Here is a 26,818-nt window from a genome sequence, read left to right on the forward strand (position 1 = left end):
TTCAACCTCAGTCGTTTACTGGCTGCCGCTGACATTGTCGTTTGTCATTGCCGTTTGTCATTGTCTTTTGTCACAGAGTGTTTTCTCTGTCGACCCGCCTGTCTGCTGCGGAGGCAGCTTGTAAACAAATCCTCAACGAAACGAGCTCGCCGGTTCGCCGTCGCCACTCGGATGAAATATATTGCAATGTCGCCCTCGTCGTGTGCGTCGCACTGCGTCGCTATCGTCCCAGAGCGTCGTGAGCGTCGTGAGTGCGTCGCAAACGTCTCTCGAAAGCCACAGTGGGAAGCAGCGGCTGTCGCGGAGGCTGACAATCCGATCGTTTCTACACCCTTGCTGCCATCGAGACGAAATTGAAACGGCCGAGGACAGATTTGTTCGCGGCGCCGTCGAGGGTGCGAAATAGCAGTGTCCGCTCGCGGATTTCGGATGCGCGTGACTGGACTGGGATCGGGGAAAATGGGAGAAAACAAGGAGAGGTGACCGGGGAAAGGGAAGAAGACCATTCGAAATGGAAGCTTTCCTCTTTGGATATACTAAAATACTGAAAAGAAAATAAGCAATAAGTATGCAATCTGTTCTTCAGAAATGTACTGAGCTTCTAATGCCATTGATAGCTTTCTGATCACTTAGGTCGTGTTTTACGTTTTGCTTTTACCCGAAGACGATTACGTTTTTCACTTAGGTGCTAATTGAAACGTTTATCAATCACCATGTTTCATACGCTTTTGTTTGTTAATTTGCCAAGCCTACTGTAGATGATTGCGGCGCACCCATGTAACGCATTTGTCTCTCTGTTGCAGAATACGTCTTCAAGATGGCGGCGACGGGCGGCCGCCTTCTCTTGTTGGCCGCCGTTGCCATGGCAGCAGGTAAGAACTATTTGTCAAACAACAATATGCCCTGTTCCTCGAAATGCCTAATGTTGTTTGCTGCACCGAGCCACCAGCAGCCAGGGTATCCAGTGTCCACTCAGCAATTATGTATTCGATTATATGAAACCACTAACTTAGCGTCCACATCCCGGTCCCGACATTGGGGAAGGGCTAAATAGTTACATCACCACTGAAAATGATACAAGTGAAGTGGTTGAAGTCCATGAGAGGTCAGGGATAAAAGAGGTTCTACCATTGCTGTCAGTAAACGTGAACGAAATTCGCTGCTCTTATTCGCATGGCTGGTTGATAAATCAAAAATGTAAAGATATCTGAAAATCATCCCGAAAAACAACTTTGCGTCTACCTAGTAAACAAACATTTACACTAACACAATCGTATTTCCCTCAGGTAGCAGCCCTATCCCCAGTGTTAGTACAGATACGGCGGAGCGTCCCCGCGGACGCGTGCTCCTACCCCCGACCGGTCACGTGCCACGCCTGCGGTGTACCTCAGGGGAGCATTCTGGGACCACATAGAGCACACTGTCTGACGCCGTACGACCCCTAGGGGACCCGGGTCGCGGGTCGGCATCAGCGTACTGCGGGGGCGGGATGGACAGAATTAATGGGCGCAGCTGGGAGAAGCCAGGAGAAGAAGGAGAAGTTGGTTGTTAGTTGTATACATGAGTAAACACTACGCAAACATATTGTGTGCGATGTGTATGCAGACGTTCGGTTTACAATTTTTAATTATACTGTTTCAGCGTAAACAATTTGCAACCAAAATTACGAACAGCAGCTAGCTTTATACACCTATTTTAGTTATTTACGTTTCAAATGCCTATAGGAAAAATCCTCTTACGCTACCAGGTTACTCTAAATCCCATGCCTGACATTTGAAGTAATGAGATTTCATTTGAGATTTGCTCAGCCATGCGGCTGCATGCCTGTAATGCAGAAAGCTACTTAACTTTTGCACCTGAACTGTTTGCGAGCACTAACAATGCTGATTACCTACCAACAGTTTTCTGATACGGCTTATAGGGTACTGTAGATATGTAGAACTTTCAATCCTCATATTACGACATCTTGCATCATTCATTGTCTCCCTCCGATAGGTAATGGTTTCAAAGTTTTTAGGCCATAAGAAATTTGTTTTAGAACTGTGCCATTGCAGCATCTCTCGACCCTGGCAATAAAAATAGTGTCCGTTTCATTTTATCATTTCGCCTTCTCCTCCTTTCTTTTCTCTCACTCACTCTGGCTCCGCTGGAGACCTACCAAAACCGACACGGCTCTCGACGCGGTTTATCCAGGGCTCAGTTCTCGCTCGCCGCCTCCTAAAAGCTTTCTCACGGGGCTCTTCAGCCTGGTACTGTCAGCCTTTACCTACATGAGTCGAAATAATCGTCACTGGGGTCAGTCAGGTCCATCTGGACTGTCATCGACGTTGACCGCGCTGTGACTTGTTTATGACTTAACTTCTACGATGGCCTTCAGGCTGTTTTTTGTGCCTGAGTAGTGAGAAAGTCGGCCAGTCTCGATGATTTCCGATGCGGATATGGAAGCACTCATGAATGGGATGATGTTGAAAGCAAAACGGTGAATGTTTTTTTAATAGTTTGTACAGTTAATGACTTGCCACTTCCCTGCGAAGATGGTTATGTATCTATTCAGTGTTTTTAATTAATGATAAACTACTATGTATTTCAGACCCCATGAGACCCTGTTTTTCGGCGATAATTTCTTCATTTTTTGTCCATTTAGCTTGAAATTTTGACATAATATATTTCAGCTCAAGCGCCAATTTTTGTCAATATGGTCTCTTAACAAAATATCTATATTTAGAGCACTTTTCGTTGGCTCGTAATGTTAATCATATTTTTCACCCGGATAGAGGCTCGCTCGCTGCTGCACCGGATTGGATAGGAGCGCTGGCCAATCACGTTACGCCGTGCTCAACTTGACTCCGCCCACTGGCCGTGACCGCGCTGGGTCTATGGCGCTTCAGTCGGCGTCAGCACCGCGGAGGGTTCGCAGCGGGACCGCATGCTTGAGACAAATTGAGTTGGCAAAGTTGTTTCGGGACGAAAGCAAAAATATCCCTTCCAGTTCGAGGGCAGTGGTGTCCTCTTCTCCTTATTTTGGTATCTAAACGTCGAGCCAGCTCAGGATATTCAGAATGATCAGAATCAGGGTAGGATGAATTATTAGCCTCCCCAGAACCGGCCGTAAAAGGAAAGATACTAGATAGACGAACTCTTGGGCTCCGAGCATTTATTTAAGCCAGAGTTGCACCTATCTCATCGTCAGGTTGGGTCAGGTCATCCCTATCACCTATAAGATCATGCGTAAGCCTCTGCATTATCCCAAAATATTTATATATTTTGCACCGTCAATAAATGTTTCTGAAGAAGGCGCAGAAAGCAACAAAGTGGGATGAAGAGTCGCGGGCACGGCCGATTGCCTGGCGCATTGCTCCAGCGAGACGACTGTATTCGTGATTGAAGTGGTGCAGGGCGCCGGGCGGGACAGAAGGTGATTGTAACTGAACAGGATGTAGGTACGCCTTTGCAATTATAGGTAAATGCAAAGGCGAGGGCTTCAGCTAGTGCGTTACTTATGAGTGCTATTTTTGCTCATTCGGTTAGGTTACGGCTGCAACGACAACTGCACGGCAGCTACGTTCCATGCGATCCACCCCGGTGCGGCAGCTACTGCCTCGCCCGCACTACGCAGCCGACTGACCGGCCAAGGTCACCGCCCCGTCCGCCGGGAGGGCGGAGCTTAATGGTCACGTGTTTGTGACGTCACACCTACGCACGGATAGCCTCTACTCCACTGACGGATTTACGGAGCTGATTTTAACATTACGAGGCAACGACAAGTACCCTAAATTTTGATATTTTGTTAAACGACCATATTGACAAAAATTGGCGCTTGAGCTGAAATGTGCTTTGCGAAAATTTGAAGCCGATTGGATAAATATTAAAGAAATTATCGCCAAAAAACAGGGTCTCATAGGGTCTGAAATGCATAGTAACTTTCCTTAGCATTATAGTGTACGTAAGGGTTCTCGTTTGTTTATTTTTCCCTCCCATGAACAATGAACTAGTGAAACACGGCATTGCTACATATTGATTACTGATTATCCATCATAGGACCGCAACTCTTCGATATAGCATCGCATAAGTGAGCCACTACAAGCACAGAACACATTCATTCTCCGATTGTCAAATGTTGTTTCTACACGCCTAAAATTGCGGCTACCCTGACCGCCCTGAACCGGATTCAAGGAAGTATGTCTGTGAACCTTACCCTCAGGCCCAGTAGGGTCAGACGGCCAGAGTGCAGCGGTACCCATTGGACCGACTTCGATACTGGTTTGTTTTTATGTTTATGTTAGCGGAAACGAGATCAAGGAGGGTCGCCGTATAGCTCTAGACGAGAACGAGAAGGCCGCGCAAGGCAAATGTTTTACCGTTTTACCGTGTTGAGTGGGTGTAAGCGAGCGATGTGCGACGGTACTTCATCTTAATGCATACGCGCATGCATTGTGCTCACGTGCTCGCAGTTCAGATGTGACCGCATCATTTTATGCAAATTCACCCACACCACCAGGGTTATTTGAAACTCGGGAGAAATATGGAGTTGCGCTTCCGCCCCTGGCACGGTATTTACCTGAACACTGAGGCAGATATGTAACCAAGTAAATCGAGTTACAATTACATATTTCGGCACTTGGATGTAAATTAATCTGCTTTTATTGATGATCGAAAGAGCCTGGTTAAACCAGAGCGCAGATGTTGATAAACATTTCGGCTCATTTCCCATAAAGCTCCCACAAGCCTTTTAGATTATTGGAATTCTGAGCCATATTTGACATTCGATGTCTTGTGTGACACAGACGATATGTATTCGTAGTTCTGTTGTTTTTCTCGGATGGCCGCCTTTCACCAGTGCAGAATTGGATCAGGGTTTCCAATGATTTCATTGGGAAAGAGCCTGATGGATGCTTGGAAAGATCCCTGCTAAAATCCACTTTGGGCGGTACTGAATGACATTCCTCTCTCCTCTCTCCTCTCTCTCTCTCTCTCTCTCTCTCTCTCTCTCTCTCTCTCTCTCTCTCTCTCTCTCTCTCTCCTCCCCTCTCTTATATTCTACTTCGCACTGTAACGCTATGGTGGTTGTTAAATTATGATGGACTTAAATGAATTAGAACCGGAAATTGGTTTTATTTACGCTCTAAGGGACAAAGGTAATCTATTTATGAGACGAGTAATTTTACGTCACATTTTCAGTGAATATTTATTTGCGGAAGCTTTTAATTAATGCTTGGGCTGCAGCATCCCTGCTCATGCGCAGAATAATGAGAACACGATTATTATAGCTAGATTTGCTGCCTGCGTCCTTCCGATCTCATGGTAGCAAAGACGTCATAATCAGAGCAAACCAAAGACAAAAAAGAGGAGGCACATGGTGGAATAAATGATCAAGTCGGCAGTGTACAGACCAGTATACAGACCTGCACACAATGTATTTCACAAGTTTTCCCAGTTTTGTGTCTGGCAGTGACACCTACGTGGTACCGTTCTCCAATGTGATACCCTCGTCCTGGTCAGATTAGAGCTAAATCGGGTTAATTCAGGACAATCTTCGCTGACCTTTGCTAATGGGAGAGTCCACCACACACGACCCTGGTTCTCTCTCGTTGGTGGATAGCCAGGAGCAACTAGAAATGTTGTGTGAGATAATCGGGTTTCCTTTGGCTGTCCTATTATTTGTTTCAATGGTAATTAGTGTGCCTTGGTTGATGGTTCAGAAAGCAGAAGAAACAAGGACACATTTGTTCTGATAACATGGACAATTTTTAGTCAGCCGAATTTTACTTACGCTGCACAGTGCACATGTCCCGATAACATCCGTTTTTTTAGCTTTGATAGTTTTTCTATTACAAAACAAATCCCAATAGCCTCTGTAATTCATACCGATATTTTGGAAATTATAAATTCAACGTCATCCTGTAGCCTCAGTTTCTGTCATGGGTGGCGCAGCAGGCCGGATTAAATGGGTCTTATTTCTCACACCAAGTGCCAATTCTATGAGCCAGGCACAGGTAACATTACCAGAACGACTTTAGCAGCTCGGCCCGCCATACTGGTAAATGCAGCCTCGTTTGCAGCATGGCTGACCTTTCTGTGTAATGTGCTAGTGAGCTGCTTTAAAGGAAGGGTGCCACCTTTTGGACACAACGCAGTTTTTACAAGATTAGCCTCACATGAACCTAAAAACCGGCTTCACTTACCTATGCTCGAGACGGTCAGCATTGAATCCGCACGTGAAGTTATCATTTGCGAGTTTTGCTGCCAGCATTCGGGCAGGCAAAAATCTTCAGCACTATTTCCTCGTCGTGTTAAGGGTATTTTATAAAACATGAAATCAGCAAAGGTATGTATAAAAGTTATACTTTTGAAGCATGTTTTATCATTTTGAAAGGGTATATTTTTTCTTTATGGTATACACTTAAGTTTTAAAATTTTAATTGGGAAGTTTTTCTAGTAAGTTGCATGAAGGGTGAAGGGTTCCATAGATCTCTTAAGCATTGTAAAGGAAAAACCTTTACTCGACTTATTTGATGTTCTTTTCTGATGTTCTTTCTGATGTTCTTTTGATGAAACCTTTAGTTCAAACATGTTATCTTCTTCCTTTTTATTTGTTCATCTTTTTGTCTCAGTTGCGCCATCAATGCAAATGGCAGAATGATATGTTGCCATGACAACAGGATATGCCAGCCGTCCTAGCTGCCACATCAAACGACCTTTAGTGGTGATATAAACAACGATCTTTTTTTTGGCCAATGTATTAAATGCAATGTTTCGGTTTTTTGTATATTGTGGACGCGCTAACCACGTCTAAAAATTCAAATAAGTAAAATAGATTCATAGAACAAAAATTTCGGAAGGTGGCACCCTTCCTTTAAAGTAATCTGCCATTTCACATATATAAAAATCAAAATGTCCGTATGTATGTATGTATGTATGTGACGCGTCAGTCACGCTTGGCGGGCTATTGCTCCGGAACGGTGCGGGCTACGGGGGTGAAATTTTCGCGCCGAGTCGGACGCGTGCATCTGTTTGTTGTATTAAATTTTGGTGGGGGTGCGCTCGCCGGTTTGCACGTGGTGGGCGCATCTTTGCGGGATTTTGGGCCGCGGCCGTCGCCGATCAGAGAGCACGCGCCTTAGGCTCAGATTGTTCGCTGCGAAAATGAGGGAAAACAGAGCCGGCAGGTCACTGACCTTTGGCAATGAATACCGGAACAGAGCACCGCCGGCTTAGAGGAGACGCAACATTTATTCTGGCAATAACTCGGCCGCTACTGGGCCGATTTTATTGAAACTTGATTTATTACGCCGCGCGTAATGCTGTCCCTCTAGTTCACATATATAAAAATCAAAACGTCTGTACGTATGTATGTATGTAACGCGTCAGTCACGCTTGGCGGGCTATTGCTCCGGAACGGTGCGGGCTACGGGGGTGAAATTTTCGACGTAAGTCGGACGCGTGCATCTGTTTGTCGTATTAAATTTTGGTGGGGGTGGGTTCGGTGGTTTGCACGTGGCGGGCGCATCTTTGCAGCATTTTGGGCCGCGGCCGGCGCCGAGCAGACGGCACGCGCCCTAGGCTCAGATTGTTCGCTGCGAAAATGAGGGAAATCAGAGCCGGCAGGTCACTGACCTTTGGCAATGAATACCGGAACAGAGCACCGCCGGCCAGGAGGAGACGCCAAATTTATTCTGGCCATAACTCGGCCGCTACTAGGCCGATTTTATTGAAAATTGACTTATTACGCTGCGCGTAATGCTGTCCCTCTTTACGCTGCGCGTAATGCTGTCCCTCAAGTTTACATATATAAAAATCAAGATGTCTGTACGTATGTATGTATGTATGTATGTAACGCGTCAGTCACGCTTGGCGGGCTATTGCTCCGGAACGGTGCGGGCTACGGGGGTGAAATTTTTACCGTAAGTCGGACGCGTGCATCTGTTTGTCGTATTAAATTTTGGAGGGGGTGCGTGCAGCGGTGTGCACGTGGCGGGCGCATCTTTGCAGCATTTTGGGCCGCGGCCGGCGCCGAGCAGACGGCACGCGCCCTAGGCTCAGATTGTTCGCTGCGAAAATGAGGGAAAACAGAGTCGGAGGTCGTTGACCTTTGGCAATGAATACCGGAACAGAGCACCGCCGCGCCGGCCAGGAGGAGACGCCAAATTTATTCTGGCAATAATTCGGCCGCTACTGGGCCGATTTCAATGAAACTTGGTTTATTACGCTGCGCGTAATGCTGTCCCTCTTTACGCTGCGCGTAATGCTGTCCCTCTAGTTTACATATATAAAAATCAAAATGTCCGTATGTATGTATGTATGTAACGCGTCAGTCACGCTTGGCGGGCTATTGCTCCAGAACGGTGCGGGCTACGGGGGTGAAATTTTGAACGTAAGTCGGAGGCGTGCATCTGTTTGTCGTATTAAATTTTGGTGGGGGTGGGTTCGGCGGTTTGCACGTGGCGGGCGAATCTTTGCGGGATTTTGGGCCGCGGCCGGTTTCGAGCAGACGGCACGCGCCTTAGGCTCAGATTGTTCGCTGCGAAAACTGAGCGAAATCAGAGCCGGAAGGTCACTGACCTTTGGCAATGAATACCGGAACAGGGCACCGCCGGCCAAGAGGAGACGCCAAATTTATTCTGGCCATAACTCGGCCGCTACTGGACCGATTTTAATGAAAATTGGTTTATTAGGCTGCGCGTAATGCTGTCCCTCTTTACGCTGCGCGTAATGCTGTCCCTCTAGTTTACATATATAAAAATCAAAATGTCCGTATGTATGTATGTATGTAACGCGTCAGTCACGCTTGGCGGGCTATTGCTCCGGAACGGTGCGGGCTACGGGGGTGAAATTTTCGACTGAAGTCGGACGCGTGCATCTGTTTGTTGTATTAAATTTTGGAGGGGGTGCGTGCAGCGGTGTGCACGTGGCGGGCGCATCTTTGCAGCATTTTGGGCCGCGGCCGGCGCCGAGCAGAGAGCACGTGCTCTAGGCTCAGATTGTTCGCTGCGAAAACTGAGCGAAATCAGAGCCGGAAGGTCACTGACCTTTGGCAATGAATACCGGAACAGGGCACCGCCGGCCAGGAGGAGACGCCAAATTTATTCTGGCCATATCTCGGCCGCTACTGGGCCGATTTTATTGAAAGTTGATTCATTACGCTGCGCGTAATGCTGTCCCTCTTTACGCTGCGCGTAATGCTGTCCCTCTAGTTTACATATATAAAAATCAAAATGTCCGTATGTATGTATGTAACGCGTCAGTCACGCTTGGCGGGCTATTGCTACGGAACGGTGCGGGCTACGGGGGTGAAATTTTTAACGTAAGTCGGACGCGTGCATCTGTTTGTCGTATTAAATTTTGGTGGGGGTGCGCTCGGCGGTTTGCACGTGGCGGGCGCATCTTTGCGGGATTTTGGGCCGCGGCCGGCGCCGATCAGAGAGCACGCGCATTATCCTCAGTTTCTTCGCTGCAAAACTGGGTGAAATCAGAGCCGGAAGGTCACTGACCTTTGGCAATGAATACCGGAACAGAGCACCGCCGGCCAGGAGGAGTCGCCAAATTTATTCTGGCCATAACTCGGCCGCTACTGGGCCGATTTTATTGAAACTTGATTTATTACGCTGCGCGTAATGCTGGACACCTAGTTTACATATATAAAAATCAAAATGTCCGTATGTATGTATGTAACGCGTCAGTCACGCTTGGCGGGCTGTTGCGAGGCGACGGTGCGGGCTACGGGGTTGAAATTTTGGGCGCAAGTCGGACGCGTGCATCTGTTTGTTGTATTAAATTTTGCGAGAGGTGCGCTCGGTGGCTTGCACATGGCGGGCGCATCTTTGCGGGATTTTGGGCCGCGGCCGGCTTCGAGCAGAGAGCACGTGCTACAGGCTCAGTTTCTTCGCTTGCCAAACTGAGCGAAATCAGAGCCGTCAGGTCACTGACCTTTGGCAATGAATACCGGAACAGAGCACCGCCGGCCAGGAGGAGACGCCAAATTTATTCTGGCAATAACTCGGCCGCTACTGGGCCGATTTTAATGAAAATTGATTCATTACGCTGCGCGTAATGCTGTCCCTCTTTACGCTGCGCGTAATGCTGTCCCTCTAGTCTCATATGAAAATACATTCATTTTGTTACAGCTCTGGCTCCGTATTATTTAATATTCAGCGTCACACATACGTATGTACAATTCTCCCTCAATATCGTTCGGTAGGGTGGTTTGGTTACTGGCCAAGTGACGGTGTTGTATGTGACTAACCGTTTTGAATAATTCGCTTTCAAAACTTCCCAAGCATATTTAACTAAAATGTTATTGAAGAAGTTCGTAGATCCATTTATGGAATTTGCCATTGAATCGTCAATATACTGATTTGTGGGATGGGGCGTTTAATGGCGGTAATAAATTAATCGCTCGCATTTCCACCATCAAACGCTCACTTTATCGGACTACATAACAAGATAAGGCCAAAAATAGTGCGCTCACATGGGTCTTAGCGCCAAAGATAATCACGTTTACAGCAGACAGCTTCTACCGAAACTGCAGAGGGACTTCCCAATCTAATTTCCATGAACGCTGAACAACGGCTATTGTTTGAAGATTATCTGACGTTACTCTGAGATCAACTAACTTTGACTTGAATTCTGTATTATTTGTTTAATTTATAATACTCGTATATTCAGCATTAGCCTATGGTGAAAGAGTAAGAATTTTACACATACCAGGCTTCCTGGACCACTGGGTATGTATACCGACTGTGACATGACTTGTGAAATGACTTGAAATTTGACCTGAGCCGTTCCCTGCTCCTTGACATGACCCATGATCTGCCATCTGCCATGTGACCTGACCTGTGACCTGACCTGTGTTTTGGTGGATGACCCGTCCCTAAGTGTGACCTGCCCTGTGCCCAGGCTTGTATCCTGACCCGTGACTTGACCAGTTATTTGTCATGTACCCTGACCTGTGATCTGACCTTACACCTGCTTTGAAACCTAAACTGTGGCCTAGCCTGTAAGTGTACCCTCGCTTTCTGTCCTGTGACCTAGCTTGTGATCTTCCCTGTATCATGGCCAGTGACGTGCTGCATGTCTGACCTCTGACCTGACCCCTGACCCGTGACATATGACCTGACCTCTGACCTAACCTGTGGCCTGACCTCTGACCCGACCTCTGACCCTCCCACAGAGTCGCCGCTGCCCGACCTCTCAATGAGCGTTCGGAAGCCGATAACGGTCACCTCCGGCCGTGACGCCCTTCTCACCTGTGTGGTCAACGACTTGGGCAACCACACCTTGCTCTGGAAGAAAGTGGAGGACCATAATGGCGAGGAAAAGACGATGATCCTGACGGCGGGAGCGTACCGCGTCACCAATGACTCGAGGGTCATGGTGCTGCATGATATCGGTGAGGAAGGGATGAGGTTGATGGAGAGGTTGTTTGACATCTTCTGGGTGGATGATTCTAGTTGAGGATGTGGAGTGCGTGTGAAGGCTTAAAGTAAGGTCAAGATTATATACATATAAAAGAAATAGGCATGTTTGACATTTGGTTGCCACTGTTTGACGTTGTTCGGAGTTTTGAATGCATGAGCTCATTTTATGTCGTGTAGGCGCTAATTGCTTCAAATGCCGGCGCAGTGCGCTGTTATCACGTTTTGTTCCGCTGCGTCAAACGCTTCCAACAGCCACTACCATCGTTTTTCTCAGAGAGAATTTAACATTTGGGGTGAGCATGGTAGCAATCTGGGATTGCATGCACCGTTGAGGCTTGCATTTTAACCAATCAAACATTTTTACGTCGTATTTTTGCAATTTCCTTTTATATTTGCTTTGCATCCGTATTAATGCGCTTTATGAGGTATTTGCCCTAACCCCAGAGTAAGGCGCTTGTGTTTGCTGATTATTAGCCAGATGAGCACGCACTTACAAACGTTGTGCTTCATTTCTAGCCAGGAGGAAAGGCTCCGATGCACTACACGGTAAGTTTATCGTCAGCTCTGTGTAAATAACTTAAACTACAGAAATATATCATTTGGTGACGCGCTCATTTTCACGACTTGGTGGTGTTTCTCAGCGAGGTATTGATTTTCTTCTAGGTAGGTGGAAACACCATAATTTAGCTGGAATCTCATGAAAGAGAGGTCGCTGTTCATGTGCATGGCATAGCCACTGGGATCAGGGGTGGAGAATTAGTTGTTTTGGGGGTGCTCGAGCACCCCCTGAAACCCAAAAGTCACCATATTATAGTGCTTCAGGGGTGTTTTAATTACGTCTAAGATACAAACTGCTTTGTGTAAGCCGCAATGAGAGTGATGCTGCTGGGAAAACGTACCCAAATGTGCTATTCCACGCAAGGATTTGACGCTTCCATTCGCCAGGTGGCAGAAAAGCACCCCCTGGGATTTTGACAATTCTCCGCCCCTGACTGGGATTCTTTCATTACGTTTTGGCACGCAAATTGATATTGGTGTAAAGGTTTGTAGAGGATAGGTTTTGTGAAACGCTGATTTGCTTTTTCAGTATGCTTTTCTGGTGACGGCTCTTTCACTCTGCATGCCCATTGGCTGTGAACTAATTGTTGTATATTTTCTTACTTGTGGCGCTTTATTTAGGACTACTTGATTTGAGAACAAAATGACTGACATCATAACTGTAACTACCAGAATGTGTTTCTGTAAAATGTTGCTTATGAACGAAATCTCAGAAACATCGTACAGACATATGATATGTATATATGTTACAGGGAGTATGAGAAATCAGTTAGTTTACAAACTACCTAGGGAGTTTGCAAACTCCCTGAACGATCAGGTAGTTTGCAAACTCCCTAGGTAGTTTGCAAAGTACCTGGTCGAACAGGTAGTTTGCATACTCCCTAGGTAGTTTGCAAAGTACCTGGTCGAACAGGTAGTTTGCATACTCCCTAGGTAGTTTGCAAAGTCCCTAGTTAGTTTGCAAACTCCCTAGGGTTGTTGCAAACTACCTAGGTAAAATGCGAAAACGACGAAACAACAGCCATATACGGGTACATATGTAGATAAGACGCGATGAATTGGTTCAGAGCTCAGAATGAAGCTTGGCAGCAATGGTGCGTAACGAGACGATGTGGTGTTTTGATGACGCTCTTTCGCAGCTTAGTGCTTACTATTTATTATTGTCTTGCTCGCAAATATCACCTTACAGATTAATGTCTGCCTTTTTTCTTGTAGTCGACAACATGTTACGTTGCCATCCACCTCCTTTCCTTGGACGTCAGCGGCCTCTCCTCCACCGGTCTGGCGTCCATCAGAAAGCGGATGACGTCGCTATGTTCGGCGTCTTCCACGACTCGAGTTATTGCCGCTCAACGCTTCCTCCCATTCCCGGAACCTCTGATCGAACAGTTCGCGAGACATCCCCAGTCTCCACAGAACCACAGAGCAACCACAGAACAGAAATTGCGATCACTATGCTGCCTCTTCACACTCCGCTCAGCACTGATGACCCGCCTGCAGTGAGCACCGTCCACCAGCCGTGACCCGACAGCGCCTTTCATCCGTATCCCACAGGCACAGACTGACTTGACCTGTCAAGCTCAGGGCAGTCGACTGCTGGCTACCAGGATCGGGTGGAAGCGGGGCGTTGGGTTGACTAAAGATGACAACCTTATTTCTAACCCGCGCCCCGTAGGGGGGGGGCCGAAACGCCCCCCTGTCCTTTTCCGTCAATATCTCCATAAACGGCTGCAGATATCGCCACTTAACTTTCAGGACTTCTTCGAGCATCAATTTTACACATTGTGACCAAAAATATTACCAGAGGCTATGATAGGTTGGCCACAAATGACGTCAGAATGACGTCATGTTGTGCCATTTTCGACCAAAAAAGAGCTTTGCGAGAAGAGCTGTCAGGCCTACAGCTTTGAAGATACAGAAAAATGATAAAAACATAAAAGGTGTGGAATCGACAGGGCTACAAAACTGCTATCATATATTTTTGAAATTTTAGATTTTTGACCCCCAAAAATACAAAAGTGATTTTTTGGATCCATTGCCCAAAACATCTAAAAAGTTCTTTTTTTTAATTTTGGAAAAAAAGCGGAATATAAATGATAGTATATACCTACCGTCTTCTATCTACATACCAAATTTCAGATCGATACCTCTTTTTTTGCCAAGTTATAGCGAAAAAACTGTTCAAAAATGATGACATAAAATTTGTAAACTCAATTTTTGGATACTTTGCTATCTGAGGTCACTGATACCAGGTCAGGTCACAGAGCAGAGGTCAGGTCACTGGGGGTCACAATATGAAAGTGTCGAGTGATACATGTTTTATGGTCCATATTACATGACAAATGCGAATATGTGGGTCAGGCAGCCTTTGGGGCCAGCTTAGGTTACGTTCTGGTGAAGGTCAGGTCAAGGTCAGGTCAAATTAGGTCAAATTTTAAAGTTGATGTTTTTGCATAAAATGGGTATCGAGTCGATTCAGCTCGTCACGGTGAGTCTAATGGTGGTCTTTGTTTTGACCTACGTGTTATAGAATTCCCAAAAATTGAGTTTGAAAATTTTACTTCATCATTTTTGAGCGTTTTTTTTTCGATGTAACTTGGCCAAAAGAGATATCCATCTGAAATTTGGTATGTAGGTAGAAGACGGTAGTTTTTTTTCGGAACTCAAAGACATTGATTTTTTGGGGTAATATATCCAATGTCATTTTTAATTTTTTTTTGGGTCAAAAATCAAAAATTGAAAAAAAAATCCGATATAGCAGTTTCGTAGCCCTGTCAATTTCACACCATTTATGTTCCATCATTTTTTCTGCATCTTCAAAGCTGTAGGTCTGACAGCTCTTCTCGCGAAGCTATTTTTCGGTCGAATGGCAGAACATTACGTCATTCTGAACGTCATTTGTGGCCAACCTATCATAGCCTCTGGGAATAATTTTGGTCACAATGTGTAAAATTGATGCCCAGAGAATTCCTGAAAGTTAAGTGGCGATATCTGCAGCCGTTTAGGAGATATTGACGGAAAAGGACAGGGGGGCGAAACGAACATAGCGACGTTTCGCCCCCTCCCCCCCTTACGGGGCGCGGGTTATAAATAATGATGTCATCTTCAGTCAACCTTCCACCCGATCCTGGTAGCCAGCAGTCGACTGCCCTGAGCTTGACAGGTCAGGTCAGTCTGTGCCTGTGGGATACGGATGAAAGGCGCTGTCGGGTCACGGCTGGTGGACGGTGCTCAGTGCAGGCGGGTCATCAGTGCTGAGCGGAGTGTGAAGAGGCAGCATAGTGATCGCAATTTTTGTTCTGTGGTTGCTCTGTGGTTCTGTGGGGATGTCTCGCGAACTGTTCGATCAGAGGTTCCGGGAATTGGAGGAAGCGTTGAGCGGCAATAACTCGAGTCGTGGAAGACGCCGAACATAGCGACGTCATCCGCTTTCTGATGGACGCCAGACCAGTGGAGGAGAGGCCGCTGACGTCCAAGGAAAGGAGGTGGATGGCAACGTAACATGTTGTCGACTGCAAGAAAAAGGCAGACATTAATCTGTAAGGTGATATTTGCGAGCAAGACAAAAATAAATAGTAAGCACTAAGCTGCGAAAGAGCGTCATCAAAACACCACATTGTCTCGTTATGCACCATTGCTGCCAAGCTTCATTCTGAGCTCTGAACCAATTCATCGCGTCTCTTATCTACATATGTACTCGTATATGGCTGTTGTTTCGTCGTTTCCGCATTTTACCTAGGTAGTTTGCAACAACCCTAGGGAGTTTGCAAACTAACTAGGGACTTTGCAAACTACCTAGGGAGTATGCAAACTACCTGTTCGACCAGGTACTTTGCAAACTACCTAGGGAGTTTGCAAACTACCTGATCGTTCAGGGAGTTTGCAAACTCCCTAGGTAGTTTGCAAACTAACTGATTTCTGATACTCCCTGTAACATATACATCTCACATTAGTTACTGTGGGCACACTGCTGCACAAAGCACACATTTAGCTCCTTCCAATTAGTGCATAGCTGGGGCTGAGCAATCTATACTTTACTACTGTTAGCTATACTACCTGTGATATACCTATTTGCGATGAATGTGATATGTGATTCGCTTCCTCTCATTCCGAGCCGGGTAGTTTCTATTAAGCTTCGAGGCAATAGATTCGTATTTCCCAAGACATGCAACCAATATGGTAGACGTGATGTTTCTTCTTGCTTATGTGTTGGTCATGTCTAATAAAAACCAGGATCTGGTATTACGTGTAACAAAGTCCTTGAAAATGCTTCTTGTCATATCATTATACATTTTAACCATCTAATCATAGCACTAACACACATGGCCGGGAGAGAACAAAAGTGATGCATCTAAACGTACAACCGTAACCCGAACTTTTTTAACTGCGAGCAGAAGCTCTCACAAAAGCATAGAGAAAATCGTATAATGTTATTCTAGGGTCATGATCTTGTCGGTTTAGAATATGCCTCGAGATCTGACGATTTTTGTGAAATGTCTCCATATATCTGACGATTTTCGCGATATGTCTCCAGGAGGTGATGTGTTCGTGCTGGCCATTCAAAACGCCTCTGTCAGCGATACGGGAATGTACGTCTGCGAGGTCAACAGCTCACCGGTGGTGCGCTCTTACCATCAGCTCACAGGTGAGAACCATGAGTTGACCGGTGAGAAACACCAGCTCACAGGTGAGAACCTTATGCTTACAGGCTAGAAATATAGATTCAACGTTGAGAACCAGCAGCTCACATGAAAGCCATCTGCTTACTGTAAGAACTGAGCAACGACAGCTCACGTCAAAGGTGAGATTCATGTGCTCACAGGACAGAGCCGTAAGTTAAACGGTGAGAGACATGTGCTTTAACGATACCGTCACCAACTCAGTCACAGGTTACCGGCCCGATTGCCTTGTTTTTTTTTTTCCGCAATCTATCCAGTTTTCCTTGACTGATTTCATTTTATTGCTATCCTGGGTATGTAAGAACCTTGCTTAGTGCGGTTCCAAAGTAGTAGAAGTTTCATTGAGGTCGGGAAAAATGTAAACAAGAAAATAAAACTCCTCCGTTGTCCGTACCTCAATCTGTGTAATACAATCAATGGGGCCGCGCTATCACTGTTATAAACTTAAAGAATACTTATTTTTTTTCGGTTCGGTTCGGTTTCGAACTCGCGTTCGCTAATTGGGTTCCGATACTCGCGGTTGTCGGTTAACCCGCGCCCAGATGGGGTCTGCCGAGCAACGCGGTCTGATGGGGGGGGGGGCCATTTTGGCCCCCCCTCAGATCTCGAGAACCACGCAACATAGCGACAAGCGGTAAACGGTGTTGGATAGCCCCAGCGGGGAACTACCTTGTGACCCAATTTCATTGACCTCGGTCAAACCGATGACGTCACAGGTCAGGTCAAAGGTCGAATTTTCACCGTTTACAGGCATTTCAAGAAATGCGTTGTAAAATCGATTAAAATGCATTTCATTGAAAATCATCGATGGAGAAATGTTCTTCAAACACATATTTTGCTATTTGAGGTCACTGATACCAGGTCAGGTCACAGAGGTCAGGTCACTGGGGGGTCACAATATGAAAGTGTCGTGTGATACATGTTTTATGGTCCATTTTACATGACAAATGCGATTATGTGGGTCAGACAGACTTTAGGGCCAGCTTAGGTCACGTTTTGGTCAAGGTCAGGTCAAGGTCAGGTCAAGGTCAGGTCAAATTAGGTCAAATTTCAGAGTTGATATTTTTGCATAAAATGGGTATCGATTCGATGCAGCTCGTCACGGGGAGTTCAATAGTGGTCTCCGTTTTGCGCTACGAGGTCTAGAATTGCTAAAAATTGAGTTCAAAAATTTGACGTCATCAATTTTTAACAGTTTTTTCGCTATAACTTGGCCAAAAAAAGAGGTATCGATCTAAAATTTGGTATGTATATCGAAGAGCGCAGGGACTATCACATATATTCCGGTTTTTTTTGAAATTCGAAATTTTTTTGGAATTTTTTTGAGTTTTTCTTAAAAAAATCAATTTTTTTGATTTTTGGGGGTCAAAATCCCAAAATTTCGAAAATCCGAGATAGCAGTTTTGTAGCGCCGTCTTTTCTCTACACAACCACACAAAGAACTTTAAAATTGCTTGTTAACTGTAGAATTGGTGAGCGTTTCAAGATGTCATGTTTTTTGCTCATTTTTGCTCGAACATGACCTCAGTTTGACCTCAATAACTCCTGACCTGAGGCGACCTGTGACTTGAAATTTTGTGTGAAGGTGTCAAATTGATGCCCGGTAAGGTGCCCAAAATTTGGCGGCGCTGCGCGCCGCCGTTTTCTCGCTATTTAAGAAAAACCACAGGGGGGGCCAAAATGGCCCCCCCCCATCAGGGCGCGGGTTAAGCTACTCGCGCCGGAAAGAGGATGTCGGTCGGGTCCTCTCCCTGGCGACAACAAACACATGGTGAGACAGCGGATTGCTATGAGATACAAATGATAAGTCAGGAATTCACAGCAAAGCCGACGTTTTGAAAGAAAATGAGGAGGGTAGAGGGCAGGGCCAACGCAACAGCCTTCGCTTAGCTTCCTCTGTCCTTGTGAATCCCTCCATTAAAAGGTTCGTACTAAATTTATAAAAAAAAATCTACGCAACACGCATTTTAGCCTACAAAGCAACAACTTGGCATTTTAGAAGACCTTCAGCATTGACAATAAAAATTCATGGTGATTGGAATTATATCTATATCGTCTACGCAAGGCAAAGACTCAGATAAAATGGAAATGTGAACAAATGTTACGCATGCATGAATACATCTTAAATTTATAATGACTTTCTTTGTTATCATTCATGCCCTTAAAGCGATCACAAAGTAGACGTCAGAGTTAAGTATCACCGATAACGTCGAATTATCATTTATTAGGCCACATAAAACCGGAGAGAGAAACGTAGGGCACATTAAGATTGATTTATCCTCTCATGCTGCATAAAGTTCGCCCACGCATTTGCCGATCATTATGAAAGAGGAACTAGATCTGATCAGTTTGCTGCTACGGATTGTATTATTCTACACCACATATCACGCCATTAGCAATTAAATCGCTGCCTGTGTAAGTAAAAAGGCGTCTTCGTAACTTTTCCGATGAAAGTTTTAATTAAATCCGTGATCACGCTCCGCCACCTTCCACTATGTTTTATGAAATAACCTGATTTCGGGCTCTCTCCTTCCCAATCTTCATATCTTCATCTCCTTTTTTAGCTACTCTGATGCTCCTCCAATGCCTGTTTTTGAACCCGGCTATCGTTTAGCAGTTATCACTCATCAGTATTGCCTGGACATTATCACCTGAACAAGGCCATGTTGAAGCTTGTGTTAGGTTTGCAGTTCGCAATACACTGTCAGGGTTATTTGCCACATTGCCACTTATCGGATTTGCATAGCGTTTATGGCCATCAGCTAATTGTGAGCGGGTCCATTTCCAAGTGTTTTGTATAGTTTGAAGTCTTTCGGGACTCATCACTACCTTTATGCACATTGAGTTCCTGACAATGGAAACGCAACTGTGCTAAAAAAAAAAAACGCACCGTAATGCACATCAGCTATATGGTTTTGTTTTGGATATTTATTTGATAAAAACTTGTGCTGTAGCCTGTAGATTTATGATACACTCCCCTTCCACTACCCATCGATCTAAATTTAGAGCAGATTCATCGTGTCGTGAGACCACCCTGTCGATGCGCTGCTTATGAGAGAAGTTCAGTGATGCTGCCGGTAACTTGATCTGATAAACAGAGGCTACAGGGCAGGCAGCCACCCTCCCCGCTTCCGTCGCGTCCAGACATCGACTTCCTCCGCCACTCCTCTCTCTCTCTCTCTCTCTCTCTCTCTCTCTCTCTCTCTCTCTCTCTCTCTCTCTCTCTCTCTCTCTCTCTCTCTCTCTCTTCTCCCTCCCTCCTTCCACCTCTTTCTCTGAGCTGCTTTCTCTCCCCTCCCTCCCTCCATTTCTCTCTCTTCATGTCTGTCTGTCTGTCTGTCTGTCAGTCTGTCTGTATGTGTCTCACTCTTGCTCTTTCTCTCTCTCTCTCTTTCTCTCTCTCTCTCTCTCTCTCTCTCTCTCTCTCTCTCTCTCTCTCTCTCTCTCTCTCTCTCTCTCTCTCTCTCTCGGAGTTGCTCCCTTCCTCATTCTCTGAGCCGCCTTCTCCCCCTCCCATTCTGTCTCGCTCACAGGGGAGCAATGCCGCTTGAACCCTATTGGCCGTAGTGTCTAACGGTGGCGGCCATATTGCGCAGACCAAGAAACGGCTGCCGCCTGTGTTGAGGAATAGGGAATTCGGGACCTCGATTTACGTTTGCGGCCGCCGCATCCGTTACGTTCAAGTTACGTAGATACGGAACCCGGCATCTTACGCAGAATTGAGTGGGGAACACGATCGTATCTTCAGAATTTCTCAAATTCACTCGCCGGACCTACATTTGCCCCGGCCGAGGGGTTGATTGAACCCACCTCGCTAATGCGCCGCTAATTAAACTAGAATTAAGCGGTAAATTGGTCGTTTGCGACAAAGGATAATGCAGAGTGACTGGTAGGAACCCACTGTAAAGGTCCCGGGTCAACCGGTGACCTCTGAGGTCAGGTCAAGTGATCTAAGGCACGGGTTCGGTTTTTGGTAAATAACTTCGCCAAAAATGGCCGTAGAGCCGCGATTTTGGCATCATCGTGTTCAGCTAGCTCAGGCGCATCGAGTGATATACTTTTTGTTCGGGTCAGGTCAACTTAGGGTGTTGACCTCAGGTCAAGGTCAGGTCAGCACCCCCAGGTCACGAAGATGGTCGAAAGAGGTCATGTCGCATATCATTCGATTCGGCAGGTCTTCCTGAGTCCATTGGTGGCTTTCCCGACTCGCTAGCTCAATTTGATCGGGAGTTATTGAAGAAAAACTGTGACCCTTGTGACGTCACAAATGACGTCACGCAAGGGCAACAATGCAAATATGAAGCATAGAACCTTGCAAGGAGTGCATGAAATCATGATTTTATATGCTTGAGATACTTTCAGATCATTCTCGGCGCCAAAATAGCAATTTTCATATTTCCCCATTGACTTATAAGGGCTTAACGTATAAGTTCCTTGTATCTGAGAAGTTTTTAGATTTCATCTTATTCTCCACTCAATTCTGCGTAAGATGCCGGGTTCCGTGTCCACATAGCTTAAACGTAACGGATGCAGCGACCGCAAACGTAAATCGAGGTCCCGAATTCCCTATTCCCCAACACAGGCGGCGGCCGCTTCCTGGTCTGCGCAACCATGGCGGCACCGTTGGACACCATCTGGCGGCCGATGCGCATTCCACATTATAGAGTTCAGTGGTCTCGCTCCACTCTGCTCGACCTCCCTCTCTCCTCTATATTCCCCTGATATCGCTCCCGCCCTCACGCCCTGCCCCGTCTCTGGTTCCCTCTTACCACCACTCCCCTCCCGCCTTATCCCCGCCTCTCGCTGACTCCCTCACTATGTCCCCGCCTCCAGCTCGTTGCCCCTTCCCATTGCCATCCCATCCCTGCCTTTGGCCCGCCGTCTCCCAACCACCGTCACCCCCATCCCCTCATACCCCTCCACTCCCACATGGAGGCCAGTTTCAGCCCCGGCAGTGCCCCGGGGCAAAGAGCACAGTAATTAGTCGCAGTAGACGACACCGGACCGGTAAGGTAAACAAGCAACTGTCAACATGGAGCACGGAGAGCGAGGTAACGGGCAGCGACAGAGAGTCCCGTGGGTTGTACTGTGTAGTGTGTGGCGTGTGATGGGGGTGACCCGGTACACAACAAAGGAGTTTGCTGAAAGCCAGGGAGAAAATAGAGAGGAGTTTGACGAGGAAGAGTTTTAATCGAGTGTTAGCTTTTGGTTGCCGGAGGGGCAGTGGCTTACTTGCACCGTCTGCCTCGCTAAAAGCATTATTGTGGCCCACATCTTGACCCAAACACGTATTTGTACCGATGACGTCATAAGTGCGCGCTAACACACTTGTGTGATGTAGTGCGGTAAGATTGATTATGCAGTAAAATAAGGCCTATTGCGTCCGCATTGGATGGCTAATTTTGGAAGGAAGCAAAATAGCGTTGGACTCAGGGAAGCGTAAGATACCAGTGATTGAATATAATACCTATATCTGGAATGTTACCAAGCAATTTCCACAGTTGGGTAATGAATAATAACGAGAGATAATATTGGCAACTTTTAATGAAACTGACCTTTTTAGGCACTAGCTAGCTACCAAGACGACTGTTCATTTGATTCAGACGTGGCTCGACCCAGAACAGGACAAAACAGACTCGGAAACACACCTATCTCTGGGATTGCGTGGAGGTATTGCTGTCACTTTTTACCCCGTTTGCTTGTCCGGGATAATGCCATTGGCCATTGCTAACTGTATTAGACGTCTATCTAAACTGTATGGGCGTTTTTTTTTCTAGCTGAACTCACACCAAAACTCTGAATGTTTGCACTTCAATGCCAGCTGTCATTGATATCCTACCTCAGAAAGCAGAAGACGCAACTGCCTGCATTAACAATATTGATTTGCTGTTCGCTACGGATCCATAGATGGATATTCGGTTTTGTTTGCTTCAGGATAAGCAGGTTTTATTTTACTCCAAACTCTTCCATTGTTCCTCACCCCAAACGAACTCACCCTTGCCACTTATGACTTAATTCACGCTGTAATTATTTGTTCTCATCCCCACAGTTTCTGAGCTGGGAGCGGCTACCAGCAGCGCCATAGACTCGAGGGAATCGTACGACTACACCTCCTGCTGCCAGCGGCATAACGTCTCGGACAGCTGCATCGGACTCTGCAACTTATATGTAAGTCGCAGGTTCAATTCCCAATAATAGCAGACGTGGTATCGCGCTGGCTGGTAGGCAGACTCGACACACGAGTAGTGCAAAATTGTATTGAAGGAGTTTATTTTTTAATAATTTATATTCATGTGATATTTTCATGCTGGGCTTAAGTTTCATTGCATGGAATTTGTGTGACCGTCTCCTAAGTATTGCATTCACTTCTCAATTTATGTAGAAGCATCGACTTTTTATAAATGTTAGCATTCGTACTCTAGGATCAAAGTGCCCCGTTATACCCGCTATGAGGAGTTGAATGTTTCACCTATATTACTTCCACAGGGTCTTCACAACGGTAACCAGTCGGAGGAGTCGGACTGTGAGGCCGACTTTCCGCACATCATTCAGTGCATGGCCGGTAAGTCCGCAGGTCGCAACGTCCAAAACGCATCCTCCAAAATCGCTGCGTATCCTTGTATAATGTAGAAATATTATGGGGCACTTTGTATTTTTATGTAGTGTTTTTAGCCATGAAGCTTGAGTTTCTTTCATGAAGATCAATCGTAATATTTTTCCACCTGACCCTACTTGATTTGACCCTACTTGACGCTACTTGATCTGACCCACCTAGCCTTACCCGACCCGACCTGACCCGACCTGACCCGACCTGACCCGACCCGACCTCCCACCCTCAGACGGCCGGAACCACATGCCGTGCTGCGAGGAGCAGGGCGTTCCGGCCATGTGTAGTGGGATCTGCCGTGGCCAGTACGTCACCCAGCGGGACAGCATCAAGGATCACTTCAGCTGTGTGGCCTTCTCCAGCATCATGCTTAACTGCGTTGCTCGGGGACTAGGTTAGTTTGGGGTTGACATTGTGCTTTAGTTGCACACACCGCAGTCTAACGTTTCATGTTGACCGCTACAAGGTCTAGATGATTTTTTTTTTTGTCTTCAGTAAAACACCAAATGAATTTTTAAATAGCCTAAATATTTCCCAGTAGATGAGAGGTAAACTTAATGTAGCATAAGCTAGTTAAATATAAACTAGTTTTTTTTTTAAAAGTCGTATTTGTATTGTGGTCGATTTAACAAACAACACAAATTTACTGCACCTTCAATATTTTGTTTGCCTTCTCCAATTTCCCCACACACGGTTCGTGACACGCGATGGCTCATTTGGCACCACGGCCGGCTGCCGGTATTTTTCTGGGGAAGCTGTTTGTTACCTGCCGGGCCCTCTCAATAAAGTACGTGATCGCGTGCAGACCCGTCCGTCGGCCATTGATCCGACTTCCGGGAGCTGTGTATTGTGCCCTCCGCACCTGGCGATAGGCCGGTGAAATATGAATTCTGTTTTGAGTCTTCCTTGCTGGGGTGTCAATCTACTGTCGATCTACCGATCTATTAGTGGCTGGGGGTTATTATTTTATGTGTTTTTATTCGTTTAGTATTTGAAAATGAACAGCAATGAGCGATAAGCAGACAAGTAAAATAAGAAGTGAAAGACACACATGGCCTTACCAGTTCATTCTTGTTTGCCCTTGCGGGTTCATTCATAGGTTTCGATGTTAAAACGCAATAATTGATCGATCATGGTAACTAATTGGATTGTCATACAACCGCAAACTTTCCTGATAAAACATTGACCTCTAAAACGAAATCTACCTCAGTCATATTAGCTCAGTCAAATTATGTCTATCAGTTTGGAAACAGAAATGCAATGGCCATTTAGCCACGAGATAATCATAAACCTGTTCAGTAATGACCATCAACGATTATCTCCGCAGACACTCTACCCTCGGCGCCGCGGAATATTCAAGTCTCCGTCAAGTCCCTCACCGAGCTACAGGTCACGTGGTCTCGGCGTCGCACGAACGCCCCGCCCCCTGACCTCTTTACGGTCAACGTGACCCGCCTGAGGCGATTTGACGGCAACATGCTGGGACTGGATGTCAATGGGACCGAACTGGGAGTGACGCAGGCTCAGGACACGCAGCTTTATAATGTGAGTCATGTTATCATGTTGATAGGTGGCTAGGCGGAAAGGGATGATTCTGGTTGTGTTTTACCTCTTGTAAAGTTTATGACTGTTTGTGTATATTTATGCATTAGTCGAGTTTTTTTTTTTTTTTTTTTGAAGGACATCCGAACGTTGGGAGATACTTGATTGGCCGCACATATCACTTAAATGTCCTCATAAAGGAGCTACTCATGCCATGATTTTTTTATGCCGCCCCCCAAATTATCTTGCTTATCTTTTGAACTATCAGATGCCTGGATAGTTTGGTAGTGGAATGCCACCCCCTCCCCCCCAATAGAAGTGATTAGAAATGCCAACCAGGGATCTCCACCTTTTGCAAAACCGTTTATAACACCAGTATAGCGCCTTTTGGGGCGACTAACGGAGCGAGCGAGAGGGTGAGCCTTGCACGTGCGAAATTTCGAGGGGGTACCTCCAACTGACTTGTGCACGGCACCCTACTAACCGGTCTCTAGCGATGTGCCAAATTTGAGCACAATCGGCCCAGCCGTTCTCGAGATCTGGAAGCGGCACCCTGCACGTGCGCACGTGCAGAATGGGTCCCAACTGACTTGTGCACGGCACTCTACTAACTGGTCCCTAACCGTGTACCAAATTTGAGCGCTTTCGGTCCAGCCGTTCTCGAGATCTGGAAACGACCCCTGCACGTGCGCACGTGCAGCAGCACCCCAACTCTGGCACATGGATATGCAGTGCCTAGTGGGTGCCTACCTACATGCCAACTTTCAGCGCAATCGGCCAAGTAGTTACCGAGATATTGCAACAATTACAAAACTGACACCTCTTCGTTTTGCGCGTGGCACGTGCATAAGGGGTCACCCACATGCATCGGGAATAGTCCAATACTTGGTAGAAGGAATGAAGCTACCCTACAAAAATTACCCCGTGTAAATCGGTCAAATGGTTGCTGAGATATAAGCCTCGCAAAAGCGTCCGCACGGCCGGCCGGCCGGCCGGCCGGCCGCTCATACTCAGAAATTTCCGTTAATCTAAGGAAAGACTACGCTCGCTTCGCTCGCTCCGTAATTACTAAACTAATGTCTACCTCACACAGCCAATCTGGTAGAACCTAGTAGAACTAATTTCCGCCACAACATTGCGATCATCAGATAAATAGCGTTTTCCCTGTCTCGCCCACTCTCCATGATAGCGAATGTTTCCTGTGTGCGCCGCGAATGTCTTCGGGCAACGTAGATCCATTATGGTGCGTCATTTTCGCCTTTTGGTCTGGTGCGGCCACCACGCCGCGTCGCTTTGAGACCCAGTCTTGTGGTAAATTGCGCTCTGGGGCTGAAGAGCACCAGAAAGCTGATCTGTAGGCTGTGGATAACATTATTCTAGGAAGAATTTATGCTGCCATGAAGCCCCCGGCATGCATTGTTTTCTTTGAAGCTGAGATGCAATATAGTATACCGAACAACTATATTTCATATCCAGTAATTTCTATGTGATATATTGGCTCATCGTTGGACTTAATCCAATTTATAAATATCGATATTATAGACGGCAAACGAAAGATTATTATGACCCATAACCTCGGCATTTCGAGTGCTGCATTCTGTCTATTCATGCTTAACCCGCGCCCCGTTGGGCTCTGCCGAGCAAGGCAGCAAGGTTGGGGGGGGGGCATTTTGCCCCCCCCCCCTAAGATCTCGAGAACCACGCAACCTAGCGACAAGCGGCAAACGGTGTTGGATAGCCCTATCAGGGAACTACCTTGTGACCCAATTTTATTGACCTAGGTCAAACCGATGACGTCACAGGTCAGGTCAAAGGTCGAATTTTCACCGTTTACAGGCATTTCAAGAAATGCGTTGTAAAATCGAGTAAAATGCATTTCATTGAAAATCATCGATGGAGAAATGTTCTTCAAACACAAATTTTGCTATTTGAGGTCACTGATACCAGGTCAGGTCACAGAGGTCAGGTCACTGGGGGGTCACAATATGAAAGTGTCGTGTGATACAGTTTTATGGTCC

The 26,818-nt window shown here is 46.3% G+C and overlaps 1 protein-coding gene across 1 annotated transcript in view; it reads left to right on the forward strand.

Moving 5' to 3' along the window:
• Nucleotides 1-24,803, forward strand: part of LOC122374343 (Ig-like and fibronectin type-III domain-containing protein 2) — a gene marked incomplete at its 3' end in the record, with an annotated part of 57,245 nt that extends 32,442 nt beyond the window's left edge. The window contains exons 3-10 of the mRNA XM_043353032.1: nucleotides 804-872; nucleotides 11,168-11,386; nucleotides 11,931-11,960; nucleotides 16,507-16,617; nucleotides 22,701-22,819; nucleotides 23,138-23,213; nucleotides 23,491-23,652; nucleotides 24,586-24,803. Coding sequence (XP_043208967.1) covers nucleotides 818-872; nucleotides 11,168-11,386; nucleotides 11,931-11,960; nucleotides 16,507-16,617; nucleotides 22,701-22,819; nucleotides 23,138-23,213; nucleotides 23,491-23,652; nucleotides 24,586-24,803 — 990 coding nt within the window. The remainder of the gene's footprint in view (nucleotides 1-803; nucleotides 873-11,167; nucleotides 11,387-11,930; nucleotides 11,961-16,506; nucleotides 16,618-22,700; nucleotides 22,820-23,137; nucleotides 23,214-23,490; nucleotides 23,653-24,585) is intronic.
• Between the last annotated feature and the right edge of the window lie 2,015 nt (nucleotides 24,804-26,818).

The sequence above is a fragment of the Amphibalanus amphitrite genome, unplaced genomic scaffold (genome assembly GCF_019059575.1).
Source record: "Amphibalanus amphitrite isolate SeventyFive unplaced genomic scaffold, NRLGWU_Aamphi_draft 001643F_arrow, whole genome shotgun sequence".
In the NCBI taxonomy this organism is placed as follows: domain Eukaryota; kingdom Metazoa; phylum Arthropoda; class Thecostraca; order Balanomorpha; family Balanidae; genus Amphibalanus; species Amphibalanus amphitrite.